Here is a 17,987-nt window from a genome sequence, read left to right as displayed (position 1 = left end):
TTTAAGGATTAACTGTACTTTGAATCCTGAACCAAATGAAGTTCATTTTCTTAATCTTGTATCTTTTCCTTATTGTCACTTGCTGTTAGTGCAGCTTTTTAACTATAAATGAATGGAATATATGTGACTTGAGAGTGGCTTTTGGCTTTCTCTTACTTTGGCCTTAGTACAACTTTGTATTGCCATTCTTTTCAATATGCGGGACGATTGGCATTTGTTTATTCAAGTTGTGAGTGACTGTAAGAATATTTTACTATTATGAGCATTAGAACCTGTGTTCAGTTTTGCCTACATGGCTAGCATATGTGAATTTTCATTGAACACAAGTACACTTGGGGCTTTTGATAACTACTGATAATAAATGTTAACTTGAAGTTAAGCTGCATCCCTTTGTTTTGGGCCTGTTGAAATAGAAATCTCTTTTTTAAGAGCAAAGGAATTCTGAAACAATTGTTATATTGCATATATGACAGTAGAAAATTATTTTAATGACAGAGCAAGTAGTTAAAGCATGCATCTATATACACAGTTGAAATCAGGTTACCATAAGCCCACAGTTAGATAGCAAGGCTCTTTATATTTCAGGTTAGAATTTTTTGTTCTTTTAGGATTTGAAGTGGTAGGTGTTTGAAAGGGGAGTCCCTCCTACACCTTAATTTGAATAGTTTCCCGTTTGTAAACTCTCCTAGAACCCCAGCACCAAATTCTAGTTCTGGGCCAGGACTATGTCCAAAAGATGGTCAGGACACATGATGAAGTGACCAAGGACTTACCATTTCTAAAGACTGATTATAAGTTTGGTAAATCTTGTTAAAATAACTGATTTTAATATTTGAAATAAAAGTAATTCAAATACTTAGTGATGGTGGAAAGTACCTAATATATCTTATAATTAATTACGCCTATAGCTTTCAAATTCTGCCTCCAGTACACTCGTAAGGCTGAATTCCGTAAGCTGTGTGACAATTTGAGAATGCACTTGTCACAAATTCAACGTCACCATAACCAGAGCACAGCAATCAATCTTAATAATCCAGAGAGCCAGTCCATGCATTTGGAAACCAGACTTGTTCAGTTGGACAGTGCTATCAGCATGGAATTATGGCAGGTATGTTATGAACTATTTGCTGTCTTTTGTAGTCATAATAACCCATATTACTTTTTTATTTATTTAATTTTTTTTTGGTGAGTAAAGTGATAGAAGTTTATTAAGCAAGGATACAGAAAAAGCTCTCAGGAGTGAGGGGGGTCCCGACAAGGTTGCCTACTTTTTTTTTCTTTAATCAGTATCTTCATCTTGTTATTTATTGGTTAATTTCAATAGATAATTTAGGAATTTAAGATTGTCTAATGGAGAACCAAGAGTTCTGGACAGGCAGTCTCAGGATATTTTGGTTCTAGTTGCCTGCTGTGAAATCTGGGCCAAATCAGGTAATCTCTTTTGGACCCGGTGGCTTTTCATATAAAACAATTCATCCTCATTGTTGCTCAAACTGTGGTTCAGTGCCTGTCTGTGAACTGTCTACTGATCCAGGATGAAATAATTAAAGAGAATATACATTTATTAAGGGTGGGGTTGTTTTGTTCTTGGTTGTTTTGTTTTGGTTTGTTTTTGGTAGCAATTTCATGGTAATTTTATGTGTGTTTACTCTGTTTAGGAAAACTGAGCTTGTCTTTCAATTTATTTTCGTAATAATTTTGCTGTATTTCATAAAAATATTGGCAGCAATAGGTTGGAAATTTAAAAAAACAGCTTGTCCCTTTACTGTGATGTGGGAGAAACGCTGCACTAGATTGTCTCCTAGACTTCTTAGTGTTGCTTTGGCTTAGTAAACATGTGGGGAAGAGCCTGCATTGGAAATCTCGGTGGTGTTGGGAGACTTGCCAACCACTTAGGCTTTTTTTGTTAAGAATTCCACGAAGGGGGCTCAGTTGGTTAAGCGTCTGCATTAAGCGTCTGCCTTCGGCTCAGGTCATGATCCCAGGGTGCTGGGATCGAGTCCCACATCGGGCTCCCTGCTCAGTGGGAAGTCTGCTGCTCTCCCTCTCTCTCTTAAATAAGTAAATAAAATCTTAGGGAAAAAAAAGCGTTCTATAAAGATATTTTCACGTGATTTTGTAGTCCTGACTTGAAACTTTCAATTTTTTTTTTTTTTAAAGATTTTATTTATTTATCTGAGAAAGAGAATGAGAGAGAGCATGAGAGGGAAGAGGGTCAGAGGGAGAAGCAGACCCCCCGCTGAGCAGGGAGCCCGATGTGGGATTCGATCCCGGGACTCCAGGACCATGACCTGAGCCACAACCAACTGAGCCACCCAGGCGCCCAAAACTTTCAAATTTTTGACCAAAAGAAAAATCTACTTGAAATTAAAGAGGAAGAAGATTGGAAGTTTTTTAGCCAATTGAAACTGTGATTTCCTGCTCTTCAAAATATTTTCCTTTCTGTAGGGACACCCTTAAAACACTACCTGATGGGGCGCCTGGGTGGCTTAGTTGGTTAAGCGACTGCCTTCGGCTCGAGTCATGATCCTGGAGTCCCTGGATCGAGTCCCACATCGGGCTCCCTGCTTGGCAGGGAGTCTGCTTCTCCGTCTGACCCTCCTCCCTCTCATGCTCTCTGTCTCTCAAATAAATAAATAAAATCTTTAAAAACAAAACAAAAAAACACTACCTGATGAAATAATGAGGAAAAAGAGGTCCTATAGAAGACAAACATGCTCATTATAGAACAAGTGGATAAATAGAAGAAACTATTCACACGTTATCTTATTACTCAGAAATAACCTCTATATTGTGTTTTATGTCCTTCCAGATTTTTTTCTTACACATTCTTCCAAGTAGTGTGATAATGATGCACTTAAAAAAAACTTTTTTTAAGTCACATTTATTAAAGTGTAATTTACATTTAGCAAAACTCACCCTGAAATTTGAAAAATGCAGTCACCATCATAATCAGGATGTAAAACATTTCTTCAAAACTCCCTTCTGCCACTTTGCAATTAAACCCACCCTGATCCTTAAGAATCCATTGATCTGTTTTCTGTCAAAAGGATCGCATTTAATCATTAAAATGATCTGTTGTGGAAAAATTTGTAAGCATACAAAACCAAATTTTTAGAAGTTTACTTTGAAACATCTTGAGGACAGTCAAAAGATTGGGATTTAAAAATAACCTTTGCAAATTAAAGCACAGTTGACAAAGTTGTCAAGATAGTTGTAGCTAATCTAGTTATGTCAGGCTTCAGGCAGGGGCTGGTTGGTAGAAAGACTAAATAATAAAATGGAATTTTACAAAATTCTCTGGGGCCGATAGATATTCTTACAGATATTTGGTACCTTCTTAAAATTCACCCTTGCTACTACTGTGAAAGGGACAAAGAAAGTAAAAGCCTCTATTCTATTTATATTAGTTGGCACATGTTCAGATACATCTTACCTACTTTAAAAGCTGCTTTTGAGCACCAGCCCTGAAGCTCATTAGCATCTTGAACTGGACTGAGTGGAGTCGCATGTTGTGGCTGAAAGGGCAATGCATTTTTTTTTTTTAAAGTGTTCTATCTTAATTTGAAGAAGTTTAAGGCTTTAGTATTTTTGTGATCAAGGCAGTTTTCTGAAATAGATACTATAGATGAATAAAAGGAACCACACATAAAGGAATTCTTCCTTTTTTTTTTTAATTCAGTAACAAAATGTTTTAGGTGTCATAAAGAGATTTGGATTAGACTTTTTTGTTTGTTTAGAATGCAGTGACTAATTTATACTAATTTATACTACTAATTTTAGGAAGCATTCAAAGCTGTGGAAGATATTCATGGACTATTCACCTTGTCTAAAAAACCACCTAAACCTCAGTTGATGGCAAATTACTATAATAAAGTCTCAACTGTGTTTTGGAAATCTGGAAATGCTCTTTTTCATGCATCTACACTCCATCGTCTTTACCATTTATCCAGAGAAATGAGAAAGAATCTTACACAAGAAGAGATGCAAAGGTAAGAATGTTACAGTCAAATAATACTGAAATTATGAAATAAATACCTTCTACTAAATGGCATGGTTCCAGGTTAGGGTTTCTGAACCTCTGCACCATTGACATTTGGGGCTGGATAATTTACTGTTGTGGGGGACTGCACTTAGGATGTTTTGCAGCATCCCTGGTACACCCACTGGATGCTGGCAGTAATTCTTCCACTTTTCACTGTCAGAAGTGTCTCCAGACATGGTTGTTCTCTGGTAGTATTCTTGGTCTTCAAGTAACTGTCTTTTGTCTGATAACCAACTCTGCCAAAAACCTGATTGAGAAAATCGAATATTAGGAAAGACAGTGTTATGGTATGAGGTTTCTATCCATATACGGTATTTAAAATCTAGTCTTAAGACAAACAAGAGAATTAAAGAAATAACTGCTGCCATCAAGTCACTTTTTCCCCTGATTATAAAATATAACTGAGTGTGTGTTTGAATATAGAGAAGGGGTCTATAACCTAGCAGTCTAAAAACCACTTTATTATTTTTTTTAACAATACATGCAGTGTGTTTTCTTTCAATCATGTTCGTTTTTTTTAGTATGTTTCAGTTGGACTCAGGGAGCTTGCAGACCACACTTTTTTCTCTTACTGGCAGATCATGTTATTTTGGCCTCTAGTAGAATTATGTACACCAAATTGTTTTTCTTTTAGCTCTACAGCAATTATAGGAACCAACTAAATGAATTTTCCTAGTATATTTTCTTTGAAACTCTTAGGGACCATCCATGTTCATTATGTCATTCACTGTCCTTTATGTAATCCATGTCTGAGATTAAAAAAACAAACTTGGGTTCCTTTAAGGTACTTCTGTACTGTCCCTTTAGAAAATGCTGTAATAACAGTATTATAATAATAAACATTAGACTGTTTAACTCTATGTACATAATTTGCTTAATCTTTACAACAGCATTCTGACTCAGAAAATTAAGTATCTTGCCTTAGGTTCCAGTCCTGGAAATGGTGAAGCTGAGATTCTAACTCTTGACCCTTGTGCTCCAGAGCCCACTATCCTTAATGTCCTATAGTGCTCTGAATTCAACCTGACTTTGCTCTTGTGTTCTAAGGAAGCTAAGATTTAGCCCCACCACGAATCCTTCGCTCCCCCAACCCCCCAGTCATGTTCACTTATGATCCTTGTAAGTTTTTCCCCTTTATTCATGTCATTTTTTTTCCTCAATTTTTAAAGCTGCCTTAATTGTTTTTCTAAGGAAGCATCGGGTATACAAATGTACCTATTCTACGTTTTAAACCCACAGCCTTTTTCTGTAGCTGGCAAATATTGACAGTAAGTGGGTGGGTGAAGTTTGGCTTCTCCCAGGTATTCGTTTTAGCACAGTTCATTTCTCTTCATTTCCTGTTTTGATGAATAACCTATATGAATACAGTCCGCCAATATGGCGCACATATTCTGTCACTGGCGTATCTTACCAGACAATTAAAGAAGTGGTTTTTTTTTTAAATCAGGTGACATTTATGAACTTAACAGATTTATAATTTTTTCTCCAGAATGTCTACCAGAGTCCTTTTGGCCACTCTTTCTATCCCTATTACTCCTGAGCGTACTGATATTGCTCGACTTCTGGATATGGACGGCATTATAGTCGAAAAGCAACGTCGCCTTGCAACACTGCTAGGTCTTCAAGCCCCACCAACACGAATTGGCCTTATTAATGATATGGTTGGTATAAGTTTGAGCATTCTTACAGCTCAGAATAAAAAACTTTATGGTCAGATTTTATAATTCATGCCAGGTGGTTCTGATGGACTAGTTTGAGTCCTCATTGTACCCATAGATATGTGTAGAAATTTATAAGAAGGGTACCGGTTGAAGTCAGGTCAATAGATTAGCTGACTGAGCCTATCTTAGCATATTTCCTCTTTGGAGAAGGGATGTTAAATGGAGAATCTAGAATAATTTCTTGATAGGAATAAAATTAGAGCTGGGAGAATTTTATTTGAATGCTTAAACCACAGCTAATTTCAATACAGATATAAGGGCATTTATAAGGGGAAGTATTCAAGAAATGTGGAACATCAGTCATGCACCCATTTTGTATTGGAGATAGAGTGTTCGTGTGTGGGGATAGGATCTGCGGTTGTTTGCCTCAGTCTTGTGACTAAATAGGTCTGAATGGGAACACACTCCTGTGCTTGCAAGTCTTGCTGTGTCCCTTCAGTTAGTCTCTTGTTAGGTTAGCAGTCCCAACATGGGAAGGATAAAGGTCCACATGCATTAGGTATTCTAGAATGTTTATAGCTAAGGTAAGGTAAGATTTAGTTATGGGCAGTTTTGAGGTTTATGAAATTAGGCCACTTTTTTGTCTCCTTTTAAGAAACGTTATGCAGTGGCACCCTTAGCTGAGTTCTAGTCCCATATAAGAATATAAATCATAAATATAATTGGGTAAATTCTCATAAGGTAGTTTCTAGTCACCACTCCCCACCCCCCCAGTAGCCACTGCCCTGATGTGTAACACCTCATATTAGTTTGCCTGTGTACTTTGTATGAGATTTAAGTTCTATATATATGCAATAATATGTTAAATTCTTTTTCTTACCATTATATTTGTGAGATTTATTTACATGTTGAATGTAGCTGTTTTTTCTTCGATCATTTCTGTACAAGAACATCTTATTGGGGCGCCTCTGTGGCTCAGTCATTAAGCATCTGCCTTTGGCTCAGGTCACGATCTTAGGGTCCTGGGATCCAGCCCCACATCTGGCTCCCTGCTCAGCAGGAAGCCTGCTTCTCCCTCTGCCCCTCCCCCGCTCATATTTGCTCTCTCTCTCAAATAAATAATCAATCTTAAAAAAAATCTTACATGTACTGTAGTGTTGCTGTGGTGATTTCTGTGTGATAGTTACTTGTAAGCTGTGGTATTTTATTTATTACTGGTAATAAATTAGCTTGTATACATGAGTTGTCTTTTTTTCTTTTTCTTTTTTTTTCTTTTTAAGATTTTATTTATTTATTTGAGAGAGAGAGAGAGCATGAGAGGAGAGAGGGTCAGAGGGAGAAGCAGACTCCCTGCTGAGCTGGGAGCCCGATGTGGGACTGGATCCTGGGACTCCCGAATCATGACCTGGGCTGAAAGCAGTCGCCTAATCAACTGAGTCACCCAGGCACCCTACATGAGTTGTCTTTGTAAATATCATTGATCATGTTGAGTTAGAGTTTTTATATCCTTATTAAGCTCTTGGGGGACTTTGCACTGTAGGTAGATGCATAATTTGGGGTTAGAGACCCAAACATAGTTTTCCTTTGAATTCCTCTGATGAATTTAAAGAGAGTTGAGGCCAGTTTTTCAGACGTTTTCCAGATTTCCAATCCCCTATTTTTCTTACTTATACTCAGTTCACTTGGAAATCTAGTTGGAAAATTTCCTTCAGCAAATTAAACCTTCTGTTTATTGTAGGTTAGATTCAACGTACTACAGTATGTTGTCCCTGAAGTGAAAGACCTTTACAATTGGCTGGAAGTAGAATTTAACCCACTAAAACTCTGTGAGAGAGTCACAAAGGTAAGACTTTGTTTTTTAGTTTTGGTTATACTACCATATAGCTGGCCCTTTTGCTATTTCATATTTATATTGAGAGAGAAGTATTGTTTTATATGTTTGAATTCAGTGCACATTTCATTATCTTTTTTTCTTTACATCAAGAAAAAAGATATTTCTGATGTGCTAAATAAACCTTTGGAGGTAAATTAGCAGCATGACTAATTTAGCCATTGCTGTCAGTCACCTTCAGACAAGCCTCCGTATAGCTTTGTATTTGTGTATTTCCCTGCACTGTGTGATGTTTTTATATGTTTAAATTTAGAAAAGTTTCACAAATGTTTAAATGTTACTTAGAAAGTATAATTATTTTTTTAACATACTGGACTGTGCAGGTTCTGAATTGGGTTCGGGACCAACCTGAAAAGGAACCAGAGTTGCAGCAGTATGTTCCACAGCTGCAAAACAACACCATACTCCGTCTTCTGCAGCAGGTATTTCTCCCCTTGATTGTTTTTATCACAACACGAAAAAATTTTGGAATCACTAGGGAGTGAACCCTTCACCAAACTCTATCCTTACCAAATTAGTCTTACTATTTATTTGATTTGAAAAACAGTTATTTTATGTAATTTGTAATTGCTTCTTTCTCCTTTATCAAACACCATCTTTGTACATTATTCCTCATTGACATAATGCAAATCTGTTTTACTCCTTTTAATACCTTTGTGGTGTTACATTGTCCAAAGGGTACTGTGATTCATTTATTCAGACTCTTTTGATGGAAGTGTATTACTAGGGTTTTTTTTGCTATTAGAAAATGTTGCAGCAGTGAACATTTGCATACATGTATCTTTGCATACTTCTGTGGCTTTCTGTCATCTAGGAAGTGAAATTAGTCACAGGGCTTACACATTTAAAGCTTTAATAGCTCTTCAAGATTCAGTTAATGAACCCTCCTACCAGTAGTGACTGGGAAAGCCTTTTCTCTTACAGTAGTTACTGTTAGTCTTTTAACATATTTTAGTCTGACTTCTGTAAGTTTGAAGATTATAGTTTATAATGACTTCAGTGTTCCTGTTTTGTCTTCCATTTGTTTCATTGGGAGGGGGCTTTTCTGATAATGTTAACTTGCAGTATTTGTGCACATTTCATTGGCCTGCTTCTCTTGTATATGTGAGCAGTGTTATTTCTTATGTGCTATACAAATAGTTGAAGGTTAATTAGCAGTATAACTAAATAGTAATGCTGCCAGTCTCCTTCAGACAAATAAGTTTATTGAAAGCGTTCAGATCAGTTAGGTAAGTAGCAGGTCTTTATCTACAAATATGTGGCCATTCAGGGCTTTTTGTTTTATAGAACTAGGATTTGAAAGGCTTATGCTTCTGAGGAATGGTATAATGTGATGGTTCAAAGCATAGCATTTGGGGTTGATAGCCTTGAATTGGAATTCCAGATTCAGCAATGTAGTGTTGACACTCTGAGCTTCAGTTTCTTTTCTCTGAGAAATGGACATAATTTCTACTTCTCATACTTGTGTAAGACTGCACAAAAAAATGCTGAATAAATGATAGCTGTTACTAACCTTGTGTTTCTTATGCAGGTGGCACAAATTTATCAGAGCATTGAGTTTTCTCGTTTGACTTCTCTGGTTCCTTTTGTTGATGCTTTCCAACTGGAACGGGCTATAGTAGATGCAGCGAGGCACTGTGACCTGCAGGTATGTGCCAGAAGGGACACTGAGGTGGAAGGCCTTTAAGAACTAAAAAACACATATTATGTCCTTTGTTGCTCAGCTTTTGGTTTAGTGGCACCATTTTAAAGTTGTATTGACTGAATCTTCTGGTTTTTGTATTTATCATTCTTAGTTTTTTTCCCCTCATAATCAGTTGAAATTTTTTATCAAAAGTCATACATTCCTAGAATGATTTCATGTTTATGTATAGATATAATTATTGATGATATTACTTAATTCTCAAAGGTTCGTATTGACCACACTTCTCGGACACTTAGTTTTGGATCTGATTTGAATTATGCTACTCGAGAAGATGCTCCAATTGGTCCTCATTTGCAAAGCATGCCTTCAGAACAGATAAGAAATCAGCTGACAGCCATGTCCTCAGTACTTGCAAAGGCACTTGAAGTCATTAAGCCAGCTCATATATTGGTATGTATCTTTAGGGGAAAATGACCTACAGAATTTTTGAGGGGCCCTTATTCTATGTCTTGCACAAAAAGGTTTGAGACGAGTCTGATAAAATGGGCTTATTATATAATTCCTATTTAGTTGTATTTGCTAGTTTTGGTATTATACCTACTACACATATGACGCCCCCCCCCCAATCCCCTTTAGGGAGTATTATGCTTGGGTTTTTCCTTTCTGCTTAAGTTCTTTTCTTGTTTGTGTGCTCTGTTGGCATTTCCCCTTGGCTTGCACACTTAAGTAGATTTGGTGCAGAGAAAATTTGACCTAGGAAATAAAGGTTCTTTAGCTATGTCACTCCTATTAATAGAAGACTGTTTAGGTCATAGTATTTGGTGCTGGGAACTAGTAGCTCGAATAACATCATCTCCTGTTCCTAAATGCCGACACATGGGTAATGCATCAGGATTATTTAGTAATTATTTGATGCCTAATATGGTGTGTCACAAAAGAATTTTTTAAAATGCATTTGTCTTTGAAGCAAGAGAAAGAAGAACAGCATCAGTTGGCTGTTACTGCATACCTTAAAAATTCACGAAAAGAGCATCAGCGTATCCTGGCTCGCCGTCAGACAATTGAGGAAAGGAAAGAGCGCCTTGAGAGTCTGAATATTCAGCGTGAGAAAGAAGAATTGGAGCAGAGGGAAGCTGAGCTCCAGAAAGTACGGAAGGCTGAAGAAGAGAGGCTGCGACAGGAGGCAAAGGAGAGGGAGAAGGAGCGCATCCTACAGGAACATGAACAAATTAAAAAGAAAACTGTCCGTGAGCGTTTGGAGCAGATCAAGAAAACAGAACTGGGTGCCAAAGCATTCAAAGATATTGATATTGAAGTATGTAGCACATTCCTTCTTAACAACTTTAATCTGAATCTCAGAAGCATGGTCTTTTACCGTTTATGGATTACTTTGGGTTGTCTGGTTATTTTCACTCCCTTTGGTACAGCTGATTCATTAACTGTAATCTATGAAGTAAACATTTGTTTTTAATGGCTCCGCAGTTTTTAACCGTTGTTAAAATGGAGTTGGGTACATGCAGTTTAGAGGAATGAGAAGTAGATGTTAAGGTCATGTTGTTTTCCCTACATGGAAGTGGAAATACGGCTATTGTAAAGCATTTTTACGTTGCCTTAAGTTTACCAATTGTGAGCATTTATTCATTGTGTAGAAAGTAATTTAGGTTTTGATTTTAGAAAAATCACATTTCCATACACATTTCTCTTATATTCTTACTAGTGATTGTGCATTTGTAATACTTCTCAGGATCTTGAAGAATTGGACCCGGATTTCATCATGGCTAAACAGGTTGAACAACTGGAGAAAGAAAAGAAGGAACTTCAGGAACGCCTGAAGAATCAAGAAAAGAAGGTAGATGAAAGAACTGGTTGGTAAACTTTTATCATGCCAGGTTAACAAATTTTTTTTAAACTACATTTGTTTTCATGTCATTCAGATTGACTATTTTGAAAGAGCTAAACGCCTGGAGGAAATCCCGTTGATAAAGAGTGCTTATGAAGAACAGAGGATTAAAGACATGGATCTGTGGGAACAACAGGAAGAAGAAAGAGTAAGGTTTTCATTTAACTGTAACATTTATAGACTGTAAACTATAATTACATCCTCTGCCAATAATTGGGCCATGGTTTCAAAACTGATTATTTTGTGTTCCTTTGCCAGGAATGGTGCTTTAATGGCTATGTACCAACAGATTGGTGGGCAGATAGAAATTTTCACAATAGAGATTAAAAAATGAAACTTGTAAAATACAAAGGGCAGCTGAAAAGTTCACTAAAAAAAAGAAACAACCCAGCTTTATGGGGATATAATTCACATGCCATACAGTTCTCCCATTTAAACTGTATAGTTCATGGTTTTTAGTACATTTACAGAATTGCACAGCCATTTAATTTTAAGATGTACCCCAAAAGAAGCTCCATACCCATTGGTAGTCATTCCCCGTTTCCTCCCCCACCACTTTGGCCTCCTACGATCAGCAATCTTCTTTGTCTTTGTAGATTTGCCAATTTTTTAGACTTTTTATATAAATAGAGCCACACAATACATGGTCTTTGTGACTAGGCAGTTGCTTCTGTAGTTTTGTTAGTATATATTATATTTACCTAATTATTCAAAAGCAAGGTTTGCAAATGCATGTAGTGGCCAAATTTGTGATTAAAAACTAGTGGCTCCCTCTGGTTAAAAATAAAAAGTAACTACAGATAGCACATCTGTGGGGACTGGTGTGGGGAATGCAGCCTCTTGGTTGCATTGGAGTGTTGTCATTCTGGGCTTCGTTTGCCAGTTCCTCCCATTTTTTTAGACGTTAGAATTTTTGTGGTAATATGTAAAATTAGGGAACCAAGAATGTAGACCAAATAAAGTACTTGAGATGATCTGCTGTAGTCTTTGCCCTGAAGCCTTCCTTTTTCCCCTTGGAGTGCAAAGGGAAAAGCCTCCTTAAATCAGTAGTGCACCCTACTTTAACCTCCAGTTTTCTTTAAGGGAGAAAATATCTTACCGTTAAACCATAGTGCTTATTGCTTCTGAGGTATTTTATTTTACTGTATACGTTACAGTTTTTCTTTTATAAAAATTTGTAGTACTTTTGGGCCTAAATAAAAAGTTTCTTATAGATGCCCCTCAGGACTCCTTTATCCATCTTCTGTCCCCGATTGCTTTTCTAGGAACATGTGGGCATAGATGATAGTAAGTCTTCCATGTTTATGGCAAGATGGAAAGGGCAGAGGAGCTGCTTGTCACTCTTCAAGAATATCTGTCAGGAATTAAGAGTAAATTAATCAGATAATGAATCCTTTGAAATTTAACTTCATATTATGTATTTGCAGATTACTACCATGCAACTAGAACGCGAAAAGGCTCTTGAACATAAGAATCGAATGTCACGAATGCTTGAAGACAGAGATTTATTTGTAATGCGACTCAAGGCTGCACGACAGTCTGTTTATGAGGTGAAGTTACTGATTTCAGGGAAACATTTATTCATGAGCTTTTTAGTTTTGCCTTAAGGTTCTTCTTTAACACAGTGGTACATTCTGTCTTGACCCTTTGTAGTGATCATTCGAGTAATATTTCAGTAGAAAGGTTCTTGAAAACATAGGCTATTAATCAGTCAGCCACGCTATAAACAAATTTTTCTGAAGGTGAAAGTGGACTGCATCAAATTTACTTTTGTTACAAGTTTTTGTTTACTGTTTGATTTAGAAAGGTCAAAGTGTCTTGCTCTTAAATTCTAATTTAATCCTTCGATTTGTTTTATATAGCAAATCCACTAGGTGTAGAAAATAGCTGTCAACAAATTAAAATGTAAAAAATTTGACATGAAAAAACTCCAGTCATTTGGAAATTTTTAAAGATTTTATTTATTTATGGAGGTGGGGGGTAGAGAGAATCTCAGGCAGGCTCCACACCCAGTGCAGAGCCTGACGTGGGGCTCAATCTCGACCTTGAGATCATGACCTGAGTTGAAACCAAGAGTCAAATTCCCAACGGACTGAGCCACCAGGCACCCCCATTTGGAAGTTTTTGTACTTGAAAGCTGCTTCTGTGGTTTTAAGAAATTTGCAGCACTTTGGTAAACTTCAAATTTAATTAGTCCATAGCTCTTCAAAATTTTTGATTTGTTTTGTTTTGTTATACATTCTGTTAATAGGAAAAGCTTAAACAGTTCGAGGAGCGATTAGCAGAAGAAAGGCATAATCGCTTGGAAGAACGTAAAAGGCAACGTAAAGAAGAACGCAGAATAACCTACCATAGAGAAAAAGAAGAGGAGGAACAGAGGAGGGCGGAAGAACAAATGCTAAAAGGTATCTATAGACCAAGATTGGAGGTAGTATAAGGCAAGGTTGATATTCAGTTTATAGCAGTCATATTCAGGGCACCTGGGTGGCTCAGTCGGTTAAGCATCTCACTTCAGCTCAGGTCATGATCACAGGGTCCTGGGATCAAGTCTCACATCCAGCTCCCTGCTCAGTGGGGAGTCTGCTTCTCCCTTTACCTCTGCTCCTCCCCCTGTTCATGCTCACTGTCTCTGTCTCTGTCAGATAAATAAATAGAATCTTTAAAAAAAAATTTAAATATAGCAGTCATATTCAGAAAATACAGGAACAAGGAACCAGGATCATTGGCTTCTTTTTTTTTAAAGATTTTATTCATTTGTGAGAGAGAGAGAGCGTGTTCACAAGCAGGGGAAGCAGCAGAGGGAGAGGGAAGCAAGCTCCCCGCTGAGCAGGGAGCCCGATGCGATGATGCGATGACATGAGCTGAAGGCAGACGCTTAACCGACTGGGAGCCACCCAGGCGTTCTGGATCATTGGCTTCTTAACTGCAACTAACTAGAACTTAGTTTTTAGTTGCCTAAAGTTTGTTATAGGTGAGGATGTTATTTCCTCTACCAGCTTATTTCCATATTTTTGGTGTTTCTTAAAAAGTAGTATCACTTCTTGATTTTTATCACTGTATTTTATGTAATAGTAATATTTATTGAGGAACAGTGCCAGATGAAGTCTGTCAAATGATTCTTTATCTGGAAATCGCAGATGTTCAGGAGCTGGGGAAGGATTCAGGTATCTTCTTATCATTACAAAACTATTCGTGTTGAGTGGCATACTTGTTTTACTTGAATATCTTCTGCCCCTTAGCTGATGTAAACTACTTAAAATATAAAAAAAAATTTTCCTTCTACTTTATGCTGCCTGTTCAATACCAGCAAACTAGACCTAGCAAGAGCGAAAAGACGCAGGTAGAGGCATACTTTATAACTCTAATTTGTTATACAGAGCGTGAAGAGAGAGAGCGTGCCGAACGGGCCAAACGCGAGGAAGAGCTACGAGAGTATCAGGAGAGGGTCAAGAAATTAGAAGAAGTAGAAAGGAAAAAACGCCAAAGAGAGCTGGAAATTGAAGAAAGGGAACGGCGCAGAGAGGAAGAGAGAAGGCTTGGTGATGATCCACTTTCTAGAAAGGTGAGTATAGGAGTTACTTTGTTTTTTTTTTTTTTTAAGATTTTATTTATTTATTTATTATTTGAGAGAGAAAGGGTGAGAGACAGAGAGCACGAGAGGGGAGAGGATCAGGGGGAGAAGCAGACCCCCCGTTGAGCAGGGAGCCCGATGTGGGACTTGATCCAGGGACTCCAGGATCATGACCTGAGCTGAAGGCAGTCGCTTAACCAACTGAGCCACCCAGGCGCCCAGTTACTCTGTTTTTATGCGATGTGTTTGTCACCCAGTTCTCGTGCATGATCCATATACCTCTGCACATGTCAGTGTCTGGGCTTGGTGTTTTAAATTGGTTGCATTTATCTCTTAAAGTCTGGTATTACTTTGTCTTCCCAAATATAGGTTCCTAAGGGGGGAAAATTAGACTTACCTTAGCAGAGCTGGGATTTTAGGCTTCCTTTTAGAAATCTTCTCTATAAGAATGAAGTCTCAGTCTTCTAAGACTTCAGTATTTGACAAAAGAACATTCTTTAGTATATGGAAGAAGGACTGTTCTATTTTCCTTAAAGGGGGTTACTGTGAGTTCAGAGGATGATGTGAGTTGTCTAACTTCTTAGTACTCAAAGATGGGTCTGGTGGACCAGTAATGAATATTGACCATCTCTTGGGAGCTTGCTAGAAATGCAGAATCTCAGGCCCAATGTCAGACCTGAATTAGAATCTGCATTTTAACAATACTCCCATGGGGTGCCTGGGTGGTTCAGATGGTTAAACGTCTGCCTTCGGCTCAGGTCATGATCCCAGGGTCCTGGGATCGAGTCCCGCATCGGGCTCCCTGTTCAGCGGGGAGCCTGCTTCTCCCTCTGCCTCTCTCTGTCTGTCTCTTATGAATAAATAAAATCTTAAAAAAAAAAATACTCCTATGATTCAAATGCTGCTCTGAATATTAATTAATTTATTTATTTAAAGATTTTATTTATTTATTTGAGAGAGAGAATGAGACAGAGAGCATGAGAGAGGGGAGGGTCAGAGGGAGAAGCAGACTCCCCACTGAGCAGGGAGCCCGATGCGGGACTCGATCCCGGGACTCCAGGATCATGACCTGAGCCGAAAGCAGCTGCTTAACCGACTGAGCCACCCAGGCGCCCTTGAATATTTATTTTTAATTAATATGCACACATGTCCAAAACTGACCTGTGTTTCCTCCTTTATCTTGTGTCTCTGATTATCTTGTGTCTCTAACTCCTGCTTCTGATTGGTGACACCGTTAACCCACTTAATCATGGAGTTTTGAATCTACTCCTTCCTCTCCTTTCTGTTCCTACATTACTGCCTTAATTCAGAATTTCCTTTTGCCTGTATTATTTACTGGTCTCCTTACTATTTTCTCTGATTATAATCTTCCCCAGCTTTAGACCTTCTCTACATTGTGGTCTGCTTGATTTTTTTTTTTCCCCTGTAACGCATATTTGATCGTTGTACCTGCTCTTGTGTTTCACATCTTCCTTTTGGTTGGTACTCAGTACTTCTAGCCAAAGGTAAAACCTGCCTTAGCAGTCCAGGCTTTTCTAGTTTGCTGCTTTCCATCATCAACTTCATCTGTCACCATTTTCCTCTTAGTCACCTATATACTCTATCCCTTCCAAGCTAGTTTGATGCCTTACCATGTTTCTGTGACGTTATCTGCATGTTCTTTGTTTTCCCTTGGATGTGCCCATGTTCCCCCTTAAGATACTTATTTTTTTTTTTTTAAGATTTTATTTATTTATTTGAGACAAAATGAGAGAGAGAGCACATGAGAGGGGGAGGGTCAGAGGGAGAAGCAGACTCCCCGCCGAGCAGGGAGCCCGATGCGGGACTCGATCCTGGGACTCCAGGGTCATGACTGAGCTGAAGGCAGTCGCTTAACCGACTGAGCCACCCAGGCGCCCCAAGATACTTATTTTTTTAAGTTAAGAGGTGAGTAGCTGGAGGATTTCTTGCCTGCCTTTCTCCATTCCTTTCTGCCACACTGGTGTCAATTCTCTTTACTGGAGGACCTGCTATTCTTTGATTTCTTTTTAAGATGTATATGGATAGATTTTTGGTTTTGTTATTCTTGTTGCTAATTTTTATTTTTACTTCTTCAATATTAGTGAACGTGGCCTATATGATTGTTTTAAAAAAAATAAAATAAATTTGAGAGAGTGTGCGCACCCTGGCTGGTGGGGGAAGGGGCATAAGGGGAGGGAGAGGGACAGGCTGATTCCCTGCTGAGCCCCATGTGGCTTGATTTAACCCTGGGATCATGACCTGAGCTGAAACCAAGTGTAGATGCTTAACCGACTGAGCCACCTAAGCGCCCCTGGTTTGTATGATTTCTAATTTTTTGGAATTCAATACATTCTCCCCTTGTGTCCTAAAACATGTGTTACGTGTATTCTTTTTCTGTTGGGCACAAATTTCTCTGTGTATGTATGGAATCAGAAGTGTTGTGTTATTTTAATTTATTACATTCTGTTAATTTATGGGAGCTTCATATCCTGAAGAAAGGGAGGTAACTTGCTGTGATTATGGGTTTCTGTTTTTTTTAAGATTTTTTATTTTTTAATTTATTTGAGACAGAGAGAATGAGAGAGAGAGCACATGAGAGGGGGGAGGGTCAGAGGCAGAAGCAGGCTCCCTGCCGAGCAGGGAGCCCGATGCGGGACTCGATCCCGGGACTCCAGGATCATGACCTGAGCCGAAGGCAGTCGCTCAACCAACTGAGCCACCCAGGCGCCCGGTTTCTGTTTTTTTAATTTAGTTTTTGCAAATGTCTATTCATCCTTTCGTTCATTTTCAGCCTTTTGTTTCTGTTTTGTGCCTCCCTCTTCCTCCCTTCCCTTTCAGTTGGAGAATCTTTAGATTTATATATTCACATTTAACATGGTAATGACTGTATTTGGTTTTATTCTTAACATTTAGTTTAGAGCTTTTTATTTACTTCCATGTCCTTGCTACCTTTTCCTTTAAGCCAAATTTAAGAACTTTTCTCAGTTCATTTTTTTTGTATTCTTCTAGTGATTACCATCCATTTTTTTCTTAAAATTTATCTAAACTTCACAGACTGTATATTTTAAGAACTGTCTTCTCTGAACAAAAAATTCTGAGCATGCCTTTAGTTTTGTTTCATTGGGATAAGTGGAGCATTTTTACTTCCAGCTCATTAAAACATGTTCTCTATTCAGGACTTCCTTAACAGTTGTACAACCATATTGGCAAACACTGTTTAGTATCAAATATGTTTATACTGTGTCACCTCTTCTCCTTTGCAGATACATTTTTG

At 38.0% G+C, this 17,987-nt stretch overlaps 1 protein-coding gene and 2 non-coding genes across 3 annotated transcripts in view; all 3 read left to right on the top strand.

The window, feature by feature from the left end:
* EIF3A (eukaryotic translation initiation factor 3 subunit A) overlaps positions 1 to 17,987 on the top strand; it is a 37,081-nt gene that overhangs the window by 8,911 nt on the left and 10,183 nt on the right. Inside the window, exons 5-17 of the mRNA XM_045878950.2 lie at positions 909 to 1,108; positions 3,784 to 3,992; positions 5,535 to 5,706; positions 7,445 to 7,549; positions 7,921 to 8,019; positions 9,129 to 9,245; positions 9,507 to 9,692; positions 10,210 to 10,557; positions 10,987 to 11,091; positions 11,177 to 11,290; positions 12,570 to 12,692; positions 13,394 to 13,547; positions 14,520 to 14,704. Coding sequence (XP_045734906.1) covers positions 909 to 1,108; positions 3,784 to 3,992; positions 5,535 to 5,706; positions 7,445 to 7,549; positions 7,921 to 8,019; positions 9,129 to 9,245; positions 9,507 to 9,692; positions 10,210 to 10,557; positions 10,987 to 11,091; positions 11,177 to 11,290; positions 12,570 to 12,692; positions 13,394 to 13,547; positions 14,520 to 14,704 — 2,117 coding nt within the window. The remainder of the gene's footprint in view (positions 1 to 908; positions 1,109 to 3,783; positions 3,993 to 5,534; positions 5,707 to 7,444; positions 7,550 to 7,920; positions 8,020 to 9,128; positions 9,246 to 9,506; positions 9,693 to 10,209; positions 10,558 to 10,986; positions 11,092 to 11,176; positions 11,291 to 12,569; positions 12,693 to 13,393; positions 13,548 to 14,519; positions 14,705 to 17,987) is intronic.
* LOC123847265 (small nucleolar RNA SNORA19) lies at positions 7,655 to 7,784 on the top strand. The gene has a single exon (XR_006791504.1). It is a non-coding gene; the product is annotated as a small nucleolar RNA SNORA19 (small nucleolar RNA).
* Positions 8,668 to 8,796, top strand: LOC123847264 (small nucleolar RNA SNORA19). The gene has a single exon (XR_006791503.1). It is a non-coding gene; the product is annotated as a small nucleolar RNA SNORA19 (small nucleolar RNA).

Source organism: Mirounga angustirostris, unplaced genomic scaffold (assembly GCF_029215605.1).
Source record: "Mirounga angustirostris isolate CCGP_5_RB_7025 unplaced genomic scaffold, mMirAng1.0.hap1 SCAF_6, whole genome shotgun sequence".
NCBI classification, from domain to species: Eukaryota; Metazoa; Chordata; class Mammalia; order Carnivora; family Phocidae; genus Mirounga; species Mirounga angustirostris.
The sequence above is the reverse complement of the archived record's forward strand: the minus strand, read 5'-3'. Positions and strand labels throughout refer to the sequence as shown.